Here is a 19,906-nt window from a genome sequence, read left to right on the forward strand (position 1 = left end):
AATAAGTGGCCCTTACGGTCTCTTAATCCTCTACAAACTACATTTGCCTTTATTTTAATTGTCAAATACAAAATTTGAATAAAACGAATTTCGGTATATACAATATTTTTTGCAATATCTATTGCTATGCAAGCATGCACGTGAAAAATATTTTTCTTTCTTAATTATTTTATTTAATTTAAAATTGCTTGATTAATATTAATAATAATCGTGTTTAATGAAAATGAGGTTCTTCTTTGAATTTTCAATGGCCTTAACAGAAGAATAAAATACGAGTTTTATATTTTCTTTTCTTCTATTAGTCTTACTTATCAAAGAAAGCAGATAATTTATTTAGAGTAATGATAAATTTAAAGTATAGGTAAGTTATTAAAAGAAGAAACAGAAAAAATATATATTGATATTATTAATGATATTTCTGTAATAATAACTAAATGAGTTTAATAAACTATTCTATTAAGCAATAAATGTAAGCATTAATAAGTTTTAATAATGTACAGGGACGAATAAATTAACATGCCTAATTATCAATTCGATATCATTACAATATCGGCGAGTTAGCTCGAATAAAAAAAAAAAAAAAAACCTCTAAAAATAAAAATTGAGGTCTTTTATGTGCGTAAATGATATTATAAACACTATTATGTAAATTAATATAATCGTTCCTCTCTGGATACTTTTATTGCACTGGATATTGCAAAGTACAACTATGGTAGATAGAATATGAACTATATATTTTAGAAATATTATGACAACGTGCATGTACAGGCGTCATATAAATTTAGAGTAAAATAATACATTTTATTACATTCTTTTAATCCAATAGAAAGACTTTTTTATGCTTATAGACGTGTGTCTTATTAATTTTAATCACCAATAGTGCAGTCGTAGTATATGTGGTGTCTTTCTCTAGCGTCTGTTTGTGAATCCGAGCTAAAAAGTAGTTGAGTAGTTGAGTAATTGAGACTTGCGTTGAATGGAAATAACGGCAAAAGTGACAATGACGCTCATACCAATTGAATATATCTACTTTTCGTAAAGGACGGTGGCTCGCATATGTAGAAAGTAAACGAATAAAATTACTTAGAAATAAAGTAACGTACACTTTCGCGCGTACATCTTTATTTGAATTTTATAAAAAAAGAATTTTATTTTTGGGATTTTCATTCCCATTATAAATATTGATAACCTAATTAAATTGCGCTATTGCTTTAAATTATTTTGTTACTTTTTTCTTTTCTTGTCTATAAAGAGGAATTAAATTTTTTTTTTTTTTTTTTTTGCAACTGCGGAGGACTTAGGATAAATTAAAATGATTTTTGATATTACAATCGGATGTCTTATATATTTAAAGGAAATATTAGAATATAATAATCGACTATTATTATTATAATACATTATACTCCTCGAGATATAATTATATTATCGTATTTTATTAACTTGTGAAATGAAAATTATTTTTTAATTAATCATTAATTGAGATTACAATATACATACATGAAAGAAAATGGAATGTTTTGGCTAAAACTGTTGATATTTGAATTTATGGTTATGATTCTTTGAACATTAATTTTTCGCTTAATAAAAGAGCTCTAATTAATGAAGCTTAAGTTGTCGACGCACCAAGCAAATTATCATAATTTTTGTATTTAAACGATCCATTAAATCAACAACAAGCAGAGCTCCATGCTAAACCTAATGAATATCGGTCATGAACAATGATTACGTCATGCTGATGGGAATCTATACTCTATATCCAAGTGAGTACTCGTACTTCCATTAACATATTATAGATCTGCACGTGCTCGATTCTTTATCGACTAGGAGCTGCGTTTGAAAATTATATTCGCAATTGCTTTTGTAACCGTGTTACTAAGAGGTAGCTTTTCGAGTACCACGTATACGTAACAATTGCAGGTTCATCGTTAAAAGATAAAAAGTAAAAAAGAAAAAAGGAGAGAGAAAAGAATGAAATTTTCCCTCTTTCAAAAGATTGTATCTGGTTGGCAGCGGCGACACACGACGACGAGTCCGGGCGATTTAAGATAATTTGTTGCACAATGTACCCGCGTTGGCCTAAGCCAAACGCGTCCGTTCGGTAACTAACTCACGACAAGCGCAGATTATTTAATATCGTCACATTGTTTCGTACAACGGCGGCGAATAACAATAATTCCAGCTGTTTGCTACATCATCCTCTTCTATGCAATCGGCCTCGTGTAATCGATCGAACTGAAATAAGTCGAAAGAGAAGGCGCGACCGTCGTTGAGGCATCGCGCGTTTGTTTGTGGCATAGGTTCCCGCCCGCCCGGTTGCATAAAACTGCACAATGTCTTAACGGCGCGTAGGAAGTCGTATGCCCACGCGACTTCCCTCGGTCAGGCCCACTTCATTCAAAGCTCTGTCGAGTCCCGCATCGAGATGCGAGGGACGGCGGCTACGGCAACGGCAACGGCAACGGCAACGGCAACGGCAACGGCAACGGCAACGGCAACGGCAACGGCAATGGCAACGTTGCGGCATCCCGCGCCGATAAGCGATCGATAAATAAGTTACTACTACTCCTCTCACGTGGATCACGCGCAACAAGTATTCCGAGGCTCTACAGACCTCTCGCCGTTCTCACGAGAATCCATCGAAATCACGATAAATAATGCACCTCTTGTTGCTCGTGTCGTTGCTGTTTTCTTTGCCTTATCTCCCTTTCTCCTTTGTTTAGTTTTTTAGTTGTTGTTTTGTTTCTTGTTGATTTCGTAGGGAGAAAGGCGCGTGAGTTGGTGTCCAATGGGTAGGCATCGGGGTTATGCGCCAATAAGCCGATGCTACCGACTCTTGCGTCCCCGACTACCACGGGTAGGAGAGGAGGACAAACGGAAGTCACATTACACGCGCACGTAATCCATTGGCCATATAATACCATATGTAGGAATCATTCGGATTTGTTGATATTCGTCGCGCAAGTCTGTTTGCCCCTATGTGTGCACGAGTGCACCTGTGACGAGCTCGAGTGCAGATACGTCGCGGTGCTGACGAGGTTGATAAAACAGGTACGCAGACGCTCGAGCCAAACGGCCGCGTTTATAGTTCGAGTGCGAGCGCGCGCGGGCGTGCCAGTCTTTGCCCCGTTTCCGCTATCCACGCCAATTTCACGGCAATTTCGAGGATAGACTTTTTTTCTCCTCACGGGCGACTCACGGCGACTCACGGCGACTCACGGGCCATTCGTTTATCAACAGAGGGGCTCGACGATTTTTATTAGCGCTCGAGTAAAATGACCGAGTGAGCACGACACGACACGACACGACGGCACGGTCACGGCACGGCACGGCACGGCTCGGCTCGCCTCGGCTCGGTACTTAGGCCATTGCGGCCTACGGCGTCAATGCAATAAAAGAAAAGCTACGTGGCGCAAAGCATCGAGATATATTATTTACTGCCATCGAGTGCGCTACTTTTAGACACTGCCTTCTTTTTAACGCATCCGGACGTCATTGGCAGAACCTGAAAATCATTGACATTAGCCAAGTTTTTGAAAGCTCCGTGGTTCTCGACTCTGCTAAGACTGTTGGAGTTGTTAGTTGCGCGTTTAATACAAGTCGCGCATCGAATATTCTTCGAAATATTTAAAGAGCTGTTGTCCAACGATACGAAAGTTAAAAAGTCGTATCGCGTTAATGCGCAGCCACGTATTCATGCTCTTGCACGTACAGCATTATTCGATGATAACAATAATGATATGTCGGCTATATCATTACTCGCGTAATTTAACGGCCGGATACCATCGCGAATAACTCGATGTTTCAGCTTCGTCAATTAAGAGCGTCCATCGAATAAACAAAACAAAAAATAATAAAAGAAAAATAATAATAAAAAAAAAAAAAAAAAAAAAAAAAAACACGCTCGCGTCATTATGCGTTACATGATTTTTACGTTGCACGACCACTAGGAATATATCGTGCAATTTTCGTGAAAAATAAGCCCAACCACCATTGGAGCCCAAACCCGAGCTTAGTGGAGCTGGTGCTCTTTTCTTTTTTTCTTTCCTTTTCCCTTTCCCTTTCCCTTTCCCTTTCCCTTATCTTCTTCTCATTATTTTTCTTTTTCTTTCATTTTCTTCCTCTTCATCTCCCTTGTCATCCAACGCGGAGAGGACAACGCGACGTACGTCACTCAGTCAGCGACTATAATAACTGCGCTCGGTTGGGAGCCACTGCGACATAAGGTTAGGGCAATCGTCACGTAAAGGAGACGCGCGTTCTCTCCCCCCTCCCTCGCTGCTCCTCCCGCCGACCCACCAACTCCTCCCTTTCTTTTACGAAGCGATTAAATCTCGTCGTTTCGTCGAGGAGGCAATCCTCGCGCACCATGTCAACAGGCCCAGGAGTAATCATAAGTCGCCCCTATGCCGCCCGTAACCCATGTAAGATGTAAGCCCGCCTCTTCTCCTGATATTGACACCCGACGGTGCGCACTCGTGCCCAAAGAGGTTTAAGACGGGCCGGGCCAGGGCATTAGAAATCGCGCCCTCAAATATTGACTGGCAGAGAGTTATGCGTCTGACGGATGCCTGCGCCGGTACGCCCGCGTGTCTTTATTTATTAATAGAAACGGGCTGTGGCAACGGGAGCGCAGAGTCGCCTTCGCCACGGCGCAAAGCTCGTCTGGGCATAAGTCGCGCATGCAGGAGCTCCGAGACGAGTACTTATTCATTGCGTTCGCCGATTAGCCGATTCGCATCTCCGACGGGGCTTTTGCGCTCGTCCTGTCCACCTCTCACCTACCGCTCTCGTACGCGAACGCACACGCACACGCACTCTTTCTCTCTCTCTCTCTCTCTCTCTCTCTCTCTCTCTCTCTCTCTCTCTCTGTCACCTTCCAGACTCGGCACCCTCGGCTTCGTATATTCGGACGTCGGCCTACCGCCTTTATTATTTACTCTTCTGCTTTGCCGATGGCACGCGCTCGATTCATACGCAACAGATATAGTTTATCGGTTTAATTCGTTGATCGGAGATCGTTGCGTCATCATACACCACCCATCGGCGTCGTTCCCGTCTTTGGCTTCTTTATCACCTGCTTTCGCGACACCAGGACACGATCGTGCACTGGATGAGTAGCTCGATCGCTCGGTCCAACGATTTACGGCTTATCTCGTAGCGAGTGAGATGCTTGCCGTTTGCGTTTGCGTTTGCGTTTGCGTTTGCGTTTGCGTTTGCGTTTGCGTTTGCGTTTGCGTTTGCGTTTGCGTTTGCGTTTGCGTTTGCGTTTGCGTTTGCGTTTGCGTTTGCGTTTGCGTTTGCGTTTGCGTTTGCGTTTGCGTTTGCGTTTGCGTTTGCGTTTGCGTGGGCACTGTCTGTGCCTGGGGCGCCCAGTAGGCCTGGCTGATAGCGGGGTAGTACTTTGGCGAGCTGAAGTGGTAGGAGCCGACGTACTTTCGGCTCTTCATGGCCATGGTCCTGGGCTCGCCGGTGGCGGCACCTCCCAGCCAATACTATTAATTAAGCACACGAGTGTCGCGCGGTCTGTTATCGCGAGCGGGCGGGGCTTACGTAAGGCGAGGGCCGCGTCGTGCCATCGGAATTGCCGGCTTGAGCTCCTCAGCCCTCTCCCCGTGCACCCGGGGAGCACGTGCGGGCCTACGGAGCCGCGCAAACTTACAAAGTCGCGCGCCGACTCGCGACTGAGGCTCGACGACTCACGCGGAGTGAACCGAGGCTGGACGTTGCTCGTCGTCGCCTGCCCGACGCTCAACAAGTGAGCGCACCGGCGCGCCGCCGACGTCCTCGCCAGCTTCGACGCCTCCGCCGCTCTCCACTTCCTCACGCGTTCGCCGCGCATTCCCTCGCACCACCGTCACACTCCCCTCTCGCTCTCTCACTCTCTCACTCTGCCCCCCTCTGCTCCACACCCAATCACTCGCTCGTGCCCCCCCCCCCGCCCGCCCTCCTTGGCCATTGCCGCGGCGCACTGTCAAGAGAGGAAATGAACGAGCGAGCGAGCGAGCGAGCGAGCGAACGAGCCATACTGCCTTTCAATTTATCCCAGCTGATTTGGGAGGGAGGGGAGCGGCAGCGCGCATCTACGACACACTCCTTCTCTTCCTAGAACCACGGCCTATTACAATAAAGACACAAATTACATGCGACTATTTTTCCTGGCGGTGATCGCGAGCGAGATTCCCACTCGGCGTCGTCAACTTCTTCCTCGTCCCTAATGCTAAGATTGACTTTTCCAATTTCACCGACAATTTACAGCGCTTACACAGACGTGTTCGTTTCACTTCTTCGCTCCCTGCACAATTTTTTCACTTTTATTTGTTTATAACTCGATTAGGCGGTCGCCGTAAATTTGGAAGAACCTAGAGGATAAGTTGATAAAGCGTGATGGTTCCGAGTCGAAAACTATATCGGCTTCAATGGGTTATTTATTACTTCATCGAGCGCATACGATCAATAATTTTCCATTGACGTCAATAAATAAACCTACTGTCTCCGAATTAACCCACATGCCTTTAAGTGTGTCAACCAAGACTTGTGCACTTAATTATACGAAATAACTACGAGCTTATAAAAATATTGGGCTGAAAATCAGGTTATAACGAACACTTTCTTTTGGAAAAACAGTTACTGTTCAAGTAGAGGCTATGAGGTGTTTAATTAATTTCTAAGCCACTACACTGTCCCGATAAAGTTGCCAAACGCAATCGAGCGAGCTTGCATTTATATTAATTAACGATCTTACATTGATAATTCCCAAGCTCTCGCTAATGCGCATTTTATTACGAGATTCATTCGTCGCCACTGACACAAAATTGCATACGTAAGTATACAAGAATCCGACGCATCTCCGGTATCCAGTTTTCCCTGGATCGTTATTCAAGGAATGAACTTTTTATTTATAAAACCTACCCTAGTCGTAAAAATTTCGTTTAACGAATGTCTCTGCATAAGTGGCAGTGGAGTAAGTAAGAGCCATAGTTGCACTCGACCGCTCCGCCTCCTCCTGACACTTTCTCTCTCTCTCTCTCTCTCTCTCTCTCTCTCTCTCTCTCTCTCTCTATTCACATAGCGTAACAATACATTATTCATAAAATTGGCCGAGTAAACGATGGTCGAGGTAAATAAAGATTTCATTAATTTACGTGGGAGTTGCCGCTATTGTTGTTGGCCTTATGACACTGATTTGATTCTCTATGATGTTATTTGACACGATAGCGCGTCCATGCTGCAACGACGACAACTATAAATATTTATATTAATGCGCATTGCCGATAGAGTTATCGATGCCATCTCCCTTTCTGTCACTTTTCACGCATTGTATTTCGATATAATCGAGCATTATCGCGGCCCTTTCTCGAACGAAGCGTATCATTATAGCTAATTAGCCATCTCATGCCCAATTCTATATAAATATTTATGAAGCTGGAGATAGATGAATTTCATAGCCAGAGAGATTTGTACGTGCAATTAGAGTCGGTCCTTTGTCCTCGTGCGCAACGTTTGTATAACCACACTTCCTCGCCGCTTATCTCATTCTCCCCGAGCTTTGTCGACGTTCCACGTGATGCCTTGAGGTAGTCACCTCAGCTTGCATGTACATCTATCTGCTTATTCGTTCATCTTTGTTCAATGTATGATTTCCAACATTTTTTAGGCTCCGAATAACGAACGGGTCGAGATAAAATAACGTTTATATCTCCATAAATCATTAACGTTGGATTTTATCAAGAGGAATTTATATTTGAAAATTGAATCCCATTGAATAATTCGGCCATTAATGTTTCATTTATGTATTGAATTTTATTTATGATTATTACATTAGAATTAATCGAGAATTGAATCAGAAATTTAAGTTTCATGCGTTATATACGATATCAAGTCTTACATAAATTAAGTAATTTTTGTTTTGATAATAAAGACGAAATTTTAATATACAATACCATATTATTATAAACTTATTAAGTATTTACATAGAAACAATGTTCTCGGATGATTTATTTTTCAATTATAGTCTTATTAAAAACATTTCCTATTTATGATTAATAGGATTGCCACGACTTTACTGTATTATTTTTATACAAATTTGACGTAACGAATGGAATGTATATCGCATTTGAAATAAAATATTATACATTTCACTTGCAAAGTCATTATCGATAATTGCCGATAGCTGCGAATCTCTAATTATATTACGAAGATATAAAAATAACAATGTACAAACATAATAAACAGATGAATTGTGAAAAATTTAAGTTAATGTAGATTGAAAAATAAATCTTAATTTAACAATTCGTTTAGATATAAAAAATAAACACAAACTTTTTTCTATTATCAAAGTTACATTAAATACGAAATGAAAAAGATTGTATAATAATTTTGTAGTTTAGTATACAAAAAAAAAAAAAAAAAAAAAAAAAAAAAAAAAAAAACGAAAACAACAACAACAACAATAATAATAATAATATTGTCAGAAACATTGAAGAAGTTTGAAATAAAATATAAAGCAATGCATTAATATATTTTGTGAAAAAGTTTTCTCTTAGAATTTCGTATTTTCACAAAACTTTATCTACAAAATTCCATTAAATATAAACCGGCTACGATCTACAAGTATATTTTATTAGTAATAAGTCATTCTATTAGTATATTAATTGTCTATTGATTCTTTCAAAATTGCTCATCTTAATGCATGAATTTTAATATTTTTGATGTATCTAAGTTTAATGAAAACTGAGTAGATTAATATATGTTAAAATTTCTTGCTTTTCAATTGTTAGGCATTTTTTAAACTTATATATATACATTATAAGCATAGATTATAATTGAAATAAAGAGTACTGCTACTGTAATTATTTTATTTAAAGTATCAAGCCAAAGAATACAGAGAATCGATAGAAAAAATACAAAAGGTCTTGCAATTTCTTATAAAAAGTTTAAATGCTCATACGATTATGTATATTTTATTATTATTATTAGTTGTAATTTGTTTCCCATCGATTAAGTTCTCGTTCAATACTCTGAAAGAATATCTTTTTGCATTTTATTTTCATAATTACTTTGAGTAATATTTCTTGTTAGCTTTCTAATATTTTCCTTTCGAAATAACGATTGTTATTTGACATATTGTTTATAACATTTAAATACGAGTATAAATATGATATTTGCCAATAACGATTGTTTTACCGGTATATGTAGTAGTGGAATAATTGTATTATTGTTACGTAAGTTAGCATGTACTTCCATGATTAATGAATATTTGATTTTCATTTTGTTCAAGACCTGTTAAAAAATTTATCGATGTTCGAAGAATTTTTATAAACTGACAAGAATTTCTACAAGATTCCGTTTTATCTTGATATATATATATATATATATATATATATATATATATATATATATATGATATATGCTGATATTGATTATTTTAAGTAACAAATTACAAGAAACAAATGCCACAACCAAACAAATTCTTAAGATAATAAGTTCTTTAGATAAATTTAAGACAATTGAAAATGTTATTTTTATTCAGACAATGAACATATTAGAATTTGATATTCAGTCAGTAATCGTGTAATTTAAATATGTTTATATATTTTTGAACTTTAAATATAATGATGCTTCATGCAATATCTTAAATTTTACAAATTTCTTAAACGCCGCTTAATTCAAACTTCTTTGATAAATGTAAAAGTGCGAAGCATTTCTAATGGCGATGAAATAATTTTACAAGTATTCATCACTGACAATATACGAAAATAATTTACATGCAACATATTATAAAAAAAAAAAAAACTTGTAAGACATCTTGTAGAAGTGCAGATAGAATGGGGAAATTTTAATTGATGCAACATTCTCGAGTTGGCTCGATCAGATAGCAGAAGGCAGACTACACTGTAGCATCGACACCGACACCGATCCTAGAAAGTGCAAAGAATTACGAAATCACACGTAATTAGCATTTAACGGTGGAGTGCCGTGAGGTGGGCTGGGTGGGTGGGTAGGGAGGCGAGTAATGGCAAGGGGTCAACTGATAAAAGAATTAAGACATTTGTACAGGGGGAGCTCGACGAGTTAATCGCTTAATATCGTGTAGTGCGGCTCCATGGGCCAAGAAACAAATGGAGAAGAGAAAAGAGGGACAGTGAGAATTGTCGGGCAAAAGAAATGACATAGAATAGTGCTGGTTGCCTGGGATATGGGAGGTAGGCTTAGTGATGAGAAGGCGGGGGAGTATGAGGTCGATGGGTGGGGTGGGTAGGTTGGTGGGTGGGGGTGGGGGGGGGGGTGGGGGTGGAGGTGGGGGGATAGTAGTAGAAGAGAGAGCCGTTCAAAAGTGGATTGCGAGCGTTGAGCGACGTGTGTGCTCGTCGCGCGCATCGGAAGCGACTACTTCGGCCGAAGGAGCGACGGGGTCATCGGTGGCATCGGCGTTTCACGGATATTTGTGGCTTGCATTATTTATACGCGCCCATACGTTATTTATACCGTTGGGCGAACTGTTATCGCAAGCGGTCAGTCTTCCTGCTTCAGATTCTTCACCGCGCACAATACTATTCTTCGTTTCGTTTAGAGGGTTGCCCAATAACAATATCTCCCCCCCCCCCCCCCCCCCCCCCCCCCACCCAACCCCGCCCCCCTCGCCCCAGCAACCAAACTCATCTTCAACCATCTCACTCGTTGTGTTTCAGCTTGTTCCATTTCTTCTTTTTTACATTCGACGCAACATATATTGCGGTTATATCACGCACGTTACGATCGTTTTTCTTCTTCCTATCGACTCTTCGTCGCTAGCGATGGCGTATTTAGTTCGAACCCGTATTTAGTTCGAATGTTTTTATCAATTGTTATCGATTAGTTAGTTATCATTGCGCCCGTGATATTTCATAAAAATGGCCGCGACACGCGTTCACACTCGGCATCCAAAACTTTGATAATAACGTCCTTTTTTTTCAAATGAGAGTGGGATTTGTCGGAAGCATTTCACGTTTCTTACCAAGAAAGTATCTTTTACAGATCTTTTGTGAGCGCGCGCACGCCTTTACATGCATGTATAATTTACATGTTCGTTGCGCAGGAAAAAGCGTAGAATATACTAGAAGTATTTGGAGTTCAAAAAAAAAAAAGTAGAAAGAGTTTGAAAAGTTTCAAGATTTTTCAAGTATTTCACACTGACTGCCGGACTCTATTGTAAACAAAGGATACCGAAGGCACGATGAAGATAAACGTAAAGTTATCCACACGTTGACAAAGCTTAAATAATCATCAAGAAAAATCGGTGTGAAATCAAGCCCACACCCCCACCCCCGCCCTCCCCCCATCGCCGCCACCCCTACCTTCAATACTATGACGACCATTATTCCCATAGCTGCCAGCTTTCCGCATTCTCTAGCGTTTTAGCCGAATAAATAACAATGAGAGAAGCGAGACGGTCAAGCAGGTATGACTTATGTCGCGGGCGACATTGTCGTTGAGGAAGAAAAGGCGCGAAAGGTCGTTCGAGGAGTGTCGCGCCGCCGACATCCGAGACGCGCCTCGAGGAGAATTTGACGGAATGCGGGCGACTCGGGGGACGAGGGCGTCTTATTGCACCCGGGATGATTCCAGCGTCCGGTAACGCCCCGGTAGCGCAAGATAAGCCGGGCTCTCGCTTTCTAGAGGCGGCCGAGCGAGAGCTGAAATATTTGGCCAGCCGCCAAAGACGTCGACGTAGATGAGAGTCCATCCTTCCATCTTATTTGCCAAGTCGACGTTGCGAGTGCTACGCAACAGCTTTGCTCGTGCATTATAATGGCGTCAAAGGCACAATGCACGCGCCTCTGCACAACGCGCGCGTTTCTTCTCTCTTTCTTCTGCGAGAGACGCATTTCTTCCCTTCTCTTCCCCTTCCACGCGAAGTACGAATCTCTCTTTAAGCGCAAGTTCTTCTATATACGTTTGCCGTCCATTTTTACCATCCATTTGCCATCCCAATCGTGAATCTGTCTCCTCCTCCTCCCCTCTGCCCCAGCCACTCCCCCGGCCCCAGCCCCTGTCCCTGCCACGATAACATTGTCGAGACATACTTTCGGAAGATGGGAATTTGAAAATGCTATTTACGCTTCTTCTCCGATTGTAGCAATCGATGCCTCGCTGTCGGCGGCAACCTCCTTCGGCTTTTGCATACAAATTTTCCGATCATTATACGCAGCGATAATTTAATCGATTGGGAAATTTAAAGCGACGTTGGTAAAATTTGAACAATAATTTAGTGGTTATATTGTTGTTACATATAATTTTTATAATTTTGCTATAATCATTCCACGTATTTCTGTTTTCATTTCACTTTTCATCAAATTGAAAACTAAACGTTAAACGTTAAATTATTTTTACTTGTTTGTTCGCTCGAGGAAAATAATTTAAAGCCTTTTAGGTTACATAAATGCTTACATCGTTAACATTTCCCATTATATTTACTATTATATTATTAGTTTACGGCATATCAAACTATTTTACCAATCATTCTGAACTGAAAGATAATTTTAAACACACGAGTAAATTAAAAATCCTTCAACGTTTAAATTCTTTATTTCATATTCATACATTGCGAATTAGTGAATATTTTGTAAATTCGCAATTTTAAAGCAATTTTACGCTCTTACACTTATCATTATGTTGCTATTATATATACACTTAATTATTATTTATAAAAAATAAAGTATGTAAATTTATGTATTATTAAAATTGCGAATTTGCATAGATGATGACTTTTTCTTAAAATGACAATACAATTGCTACCATATGCGCAACATTTTTTTATTTCTTACATTAGTCGACGGCTTATTGGATTTTAATTAATTTTCTATAAATCACTAAAGAATTGATTTTCACTCCATCAACTAATCTTCTTCTCACCAAAAAGTGATATAATTAATATAAATAACTAAACGATAGTTAATGTGAATTTTTCATAATTTTAAATTTTATTTATGAAATTTTTATTACATTAATATTATATATGACCCGCTAATTTTTGAAACGATAGATCAACCACTATTATATTAAAAATAATAAAGAAAATTTGTTATCAAATAAAATCCATTAGCTGGTGTATTTTTTTTTTTTTTAAACGTCTATTTTTCGTACTTATATCCTTGATAATGTTAAAAACTGTATTAATAGTGAAAAATGTTTACAACGCAATTGAAAATCAATTAAAACACATTCAATAAATTTATTTATATGTATAAAAAAAAAAAATAAAAAAAAAAACAAAAAAAAAAAAACAATTAAATAAGTTATTGTTTTGTATACAAAATGTAAAATTCTTTGAGCAAAAAATTTTTAAATATTTTTGTTTCAATCGAATGACTGCAATTTCGGTATCGAATAAGCACTTTAATACAAAATTACCCTCATCTAATGAGGAAGTTCTTATTTCGCAGTTACAGTTTAATACCACACCATAACGAAGATAATAAATGCACAATTTAACGATAATCGTTTAAAATCGTACTTTTGACACTACTATGCTCAATCATGATGAGTTTCGCTCTGAAAAGAAATTGACGAGAAAATGATAGTAATATTGATGAGTGAACGCACGTTACATCGCCCTAGTTGAAAATCGATTTAATCCAAAGAGGCAAAGTTTCACGATTTAGCGACACAAGTTGAGATGTCGTCATCACCCATCCTCAACCTCCGAAGGTCCTTCACATCGAAATGCACATGTCTGTCTGCGTGGCTTCGAGTCTCGGTAACTATTCGATGCACGTTGCTATGCTCTCATCAATAGCCAATGGCTAATCATCCAAAGCGATTATTCGCACGGCCGAACTAACTGGAGAGCGAAAGCATTGAGAACCTTTAAGGTGTCGAATATTCCTCCCTATTCAAAGTCCTTTACACGGAATTATTATATATTGAGTTGTTAACATAGAATGCCCTTCGCGCGATAAATATATGTCTGTAGCTATTCCTCCAAATTGCTGGTATGGGGAAGGGTTATATCATTTTCACATTTCCAATTGCTATACTCAAAGTGAATATCTCAATGGCTTTGCAAGGGATAGGCTTTTTGTTGTTTTGTCGAGCTTTGTATACACACATGCATGTGAGAATATTTATGAATATTTATGAAAGTATATTGTTGCTGTTTTTATTGTAATTATCAAGTGCTGTTCACCTATGCGTATAATCAAATCATTTTCTCTATCGAACGACCGCTAAAGCGATTAATTCTAAAAGTGCAAAGGCGTATGCAGTTTTACAATAGGTAAGCTAATTTCTTGTCTAATACATAATAATTGTCATGATATCAATTAATTTTATCAGTTTTAAAATGTTTTCAGTTTCAAGAAAATTGACGTGTCGTGCCCACATATTTGCAATGTGAATTATTCCAAATTATCATTCATTTCTTACAAACAATACAATAAATGACTAAACAGTTAAAAATCTACAGATAAAATAATTGCTTTAAATGCATTTGACATTTAAAATACTTTTTACACGACTAGTATATGGTTTGTATTTTATTTATTGGCCATTCGTATCATATTAATTAATAAAAAAAATTGAACAATATTTTATGACAAGTAGTGTCATCTCCCCATTTCAAGTATCATCCAACAAAGGAATTATATCAAGTCTTATTTTCAAAATCGAGAGTGACGTAAGTGTATAAATTAATTAAATTATTCGAAGCTTTTAAGTTTCTATGCAAACTCCTTTGTCAGTAGCTGAAGATCCTTTTAAAAATTGTATCCGTATTTTATTTTAATATAATTTAAACGAAAAATTATAACAATGAACCGTAATATATCATAAATAATTGGTCGTTAAAAATTGATAACTAATATTTAAAAAAAAAAAAAAAAAAAAAATGAGCAGCGTTTATTTTATAATACATCCATATTTGCACTTCACCGATTATTTAATAAATAAAAAAGAAATATTTATAATATACTAGTATATTATTGCATTCAAAATAAATGTCACTTGTATTATTTGCATGTTAAAAAAGAAATTTTCAGTAATGTAGGTGATCCATCACTTAACATGGATTTTTTAGACTTTTTTCCTTTTCTCATCCCAAGTAAATATTGCACTTTTATACTTAAATAAATATCTGATATGCAGATCATCGCTCAATTTACACGTGAAAAAAAGTTGCATTTATTTCTATTTGTTTTCAAAAATAAAGTTTTCAAATATAATACTTTAACAATAACTGTAGTAGTAGCGGTACTACTACTACTACTACTACTACTACTACTACCACTACCACTACCACTACCACTACCACTACCACTACCACTACGACCACTACCACTACCACTACCATCACTAATACAACGAATAATAATAATAATAATAATAATAATAATAATAATAATAATAATAAGGTACACTTGAAACAATAACAGCACGAAAATTAACAATTTTTCTATAATATATTTGACACGACAATTTAATAGTAAATTTTTACATTTCTACGAAATTATTTATGATAATGATTTTTATATTAGTAATTAATACAATTCGGAACTCCAAAAAAATACATGAAACTATTTAATTTATCGTCAACGCATAGTGGCATATATTTTTTGTTTTTTTTTTTGTTTTTTAAATTTTCTACTTATTTCCAATATTTTATCGTACTTTAAATAAACAGAAATAGAGATGAATTGTGATTTAGACGATGTTTAAGAGACTTCAAACATTACTAAAGATTAATATTACTAATTTTATATAATTGTATACATTAATGTTGAATCTGTTTATCGAATCTATCAAATAATTGATCATCAACTTGTAATAAAAAAAAAAAAATTATGAATAAAAAAAAATAAAAAAAAAAATGTAGTCTACGAATAAATTAAGATACTTCAGTGTCTGTGAGTATAAGAAACATAATAAATGTGACTCGATTCGCGGGGGCTTTTAAGGTTCCCCCGCCAACAACACCCTTCGCGTAATGTTCTCGAACATTTATGTCCACCATGAATTTATGAGGCGACGATATTCCCCGATCAGGATGAACAGCGGCAGGAGCATCGTGAATAATGCGTGGATCAAGGTTGACGCGAGGAGACGAAAAGGAACATGGCGGTTTTTCGCCTTGCACATAACGGCCTTCACGAGGAATGGATTATTTAGAAAGGACGCGTTAAAAATACAGTATTTCTCCTGCGATATTTTTATGTTCGCGTGCGCAAGCGTCATTAAGAGAGCAATGATATTTATTTCCTATGCATCAAGGTATTGGCGAAGGAAACATAATTGTGTTTATAGTTTTTAGGAGTTGAACAAGTGAATTTTGATCGTAATATAAAAATGAAATATATTTTGGATCGAGTTCATTATTCCTTATTCCTTCTTTATGAATATAAATTTGATAAATTTTTTATATCAATCAAAAATACAGCCAGTTTTGTTAGCCAAGTAATTAAATTATTCTTAAGATTTTCATTAGATAATCGATGATGATGAGCACACGCGCATACAAGACCGGATTGTTGTTAGCAATTGATATTGTTGTTAAATATTATTGACTTGGAATTAGAGAAATACTGTCGAGTGACGAAGTTCCAGGATGACGATTCCAGGATATCTTTTTGGTTTGACCATGCAAATACAAGATATAATAGAAGTAAGAATGTATTTGCTAGTTGTTAACTGAAATTGTTTTAAATATTGAAATTCTATTATTCTTCAGTCGTATTTTAATTATAAAATAATTAAGATTGATCGATTAATAAGATATATTAATAATTGAATTAATAATTATTATCTTTGTTGCCCATAAGCCCAGGATATTTTATTAAGAAATATTTTTAAGCCATAATTTTTAACAACAGTCCCGTGTTTAAAATTCTAATTGAATGGCGAGGAAGTTAATACAATTTTAATAGCACAGAAAGACTTTTGTTGGTCGATAATTTTGGCGGCATACGGGTATTTTATATGTACGTCACTTTTTGCAAAGAGCAGAAATTTCATCATCGGTCAGATATGAAAAATGCGGCACAACCCTTTCGATTGAGTCAATTAGTTTCTAATAAACATACTTTGAAGTGGCATACCAACTGAACTTTTGACTTGAATGAGTTTCCTCTGAAGGTGCGTAGCAACGGAGGAATACGAGGAGGGTCGGCCTTACCCACAAAGTGAGGAGCGTATTGATTTTCAATTTAGTTTCAATTGCAGACTGAGTAGTTTGTAATATTACATACATCAGAAATACTTCACGCAAATCTAAAGTATGGCACTCGTGGCTGAATATTTTTACTACTCACTATGATATATGCGATGAATCATTATTTTTTGTTGTATTAAAACTATTGAAAATAGTAAGGTTTTACCTAATAGCCGATTCTCTCTGTGTTAAGAGTACGTAAGTTTTTTTTTCATGCATTCATATAAATTTCATATCGAATTCCGATCTCTTTTTTAAATGTACCTTTTCGAATTATTTATATCAATAATATTGCATATTTGGTTATTGGATATGATTGATTAAACGTGTGATAAAAAGTTACAGCGAGTATATTAAATATAAATATATTAAAATATATTAAAAATTTGTTTTTATGAAATGTAATATTATCGAATTAATATTATGACCTTCGAGAATGCTTTTGTATTAAATATTTTTAAATCATATTTGGATGCAGTTGGGAAAAGTTTTCTAACGTATCGATGCAGTAAATTGCAATGAGTAGAGTAATTAAAATATCATCTTATGCTGTAATTTTTAATTTTTCATTATATAAAAATAACACCAAGTTCTGTTACGAAAAATATTATAATATTCATTCGTGTATGGATTTCTTAATTTTGTTAGTAATATACGAATATGTGAAAAAAAATATATATATATATATATGCAGCGAAGTGATGAATGTTTATTGCAAAAAATACACTTGGACTATTTTGTTGATTTTTGTAAATTTATTTGTCAATTACTCTTTTCTATTAATTCTTTCATTAAAATATCAAGTTTAAATTATCGAATATCCGATTGTATAGTGTTAATAATTATAAAAATAATGACTCAGCCCGATTCACTGTACTGAAAAATCATTACACATTGGATTATAATGAATATAAAAGATCTCTTAATTTAATAAATATTTCAAGAATTTTGAGGAATAATAGGGAGAAGACGATTTTTTTTACCCGAGTAAATTAGGCTATTTTAGTTCATTAAGATTAATGGATACAAATAATTATATTGTATTTATTTATATAAGTGGCCACGATAGACACGATTACATTGCCCAACGTCGATTTTTCAATTACAATATTATAAAAACTATTGTTAAAAATAACTGAAAAGTATATACTATTTTAAATAATATTATGTATTATATAATACATAGGCTATAAATAGATGGCATTTCTTATGAATAAATGGAACTAATGTCATGTAATATTCAAATAAGCTTGAAAACAAAGAGGAAAATTTACTTACGACTTCGATTTTCACTGTCGGCAGGTTTCATTTGGATTGGATGAAGTTTCTGAAATAAAACAAAAAAAAAGGATTCATTTTCGCTTTATCTCATTCTCCTATAGTATATTAAGCTCAGATATAAGCAGAGAATTATCATCCCAAGGATATATGATTCACGTGGCCTTACGTGTCCCATCCTTTTTAAAGTGTAAAACAGATAAGGCCCACCGATCATTATACCTTGGTCCTGTCGTGGCACATTATATCATATCACTCATACTCATCTATACACCACATATACGTAGCTAACGCAAGTAGAACTGGGTTACCTAGAATCGCGTCTATTTCCAGGGTCTCACGCGTCATATTAACGCTAACACCCTCGCATACATTCGACTTCTCGATGGATATTATCTACGTATGTAAGATTCGTATCACGTTTGCTAATTATCGCGACAGCCGATCGATATATCCAGGGGCCATTATCACATGGATCTGGGGGACGACGAGTACAGGTCGGACGAGTCACCTTATCGTTGGATGATTCATACGGGACATCGATTCGTTAAAGTCTATCCCGATTACACTCGGACAATTGCGATTTTAGGCGACAACTCGGCTAATCATCGCTAGATGCATATATAAATATTTTTTTCGCGTTGTCTCCATTTTGCCAAAAATGCTGCGTTAAAAATGTTATTAACTCCATCGTTGTTAGCCACCAAGAGCACTCGACTATATACGTACGTGTAATGCTTAAAGTCTTAGTGCCGCGTAGAACTACATTAAAATTCAATGGAAAATTCAGTGAAATAAATAATTTTATTTTCTTACTTTCTTTTATCGAAGCAATTTCATATATCGAGTATTAAAACATTGAAATAAATGTAAATAGATATTTTTTACATAAGTCTATTATTAAGATTAAAATCATTGTATAAATGGCCTTTCGGCTCTTACTTAAGTAGCATCAAAAAGCTATTATTTAATGGAATTTAAAAAAAATATGATAGCACTATTTAACTAGTTAGTTCGCTGAAAATATGGTTCGATGAAAAGTATAATGGATTAGCGCAATTGCTTGGTTAATAAATTTTTAATCATATTGATAATTGGTTTTATAAAATGTCTATAAATATTCTATCGAATTATACTGTTTTCAAAAGTATTTACGCACAGATGCACGATTTTTTCACCCTGATGAATCGATACACATACATTGGCATTTGGTGTGAGAATAGGGAGGTGTTGGAGAAGAGAAGGGTTTTCGCGTAAAAAAGTACTTTATATGAAAATCAATACGATGTCGGTCCCCTGAATCAACGTGCGCGATTCATCGCGACGATGGCTCTCCTGTAGTATCGCTGTAATATAGATTCATTTCACGTATAGAGTGCTACAGTACGTCGGCGGAATGAAGAAAAAGGAAGAAGAGAAAAGCCCTCGCTCTATGGATATATCGGGCAG

The 19,906-nt window shown here is 36.4% G+C and overlaps 1 protein-coding gene across 11 annotated transcripts in view; it reads right to left on the reverse strand.

Annotated features, from left to right (window-relative positions):
* LOC105363937 (CUGBP Elav-like family member 1) overlaps positions 1-19,906 on the reverse strand; it is a 418,414-nt gene that overhangs the window by 49,710 nt on the left and 348,798 nt on the right. For all 11 annotated transcript variants that reach the window (XM_011501754.1, XM_011501755.1, XM_011501760.1 and 8 more), the window contains one exon: positions 18,458-18,506. In XM_011501754.1, coding sequence (XP_011500056.1) covers positions 18,458-18,506 — 49 coding nt within the window. The remainder of the gene's footprint in view (positions 1-18,457; positions 18,507-19,906) is intronic.

The sequence above is a fragment of the Ceratosolen solmsi genome, unplaced genomic scaffold, assembly GCF_000503995.2.
Source record: "Ceratosolen solmsi marchali unplaced genomic scaffold, CerSol_1.0 scaffold23, whole genome shotgun sequence".
Taxonomy (NCBI): domain Eukaryota; kingdom Metazoa; phylum Arthropoda; class Insecta; order Hymenoptera; family Agaonidae; genus Ceratosolen; species Ceratosolen solmsi.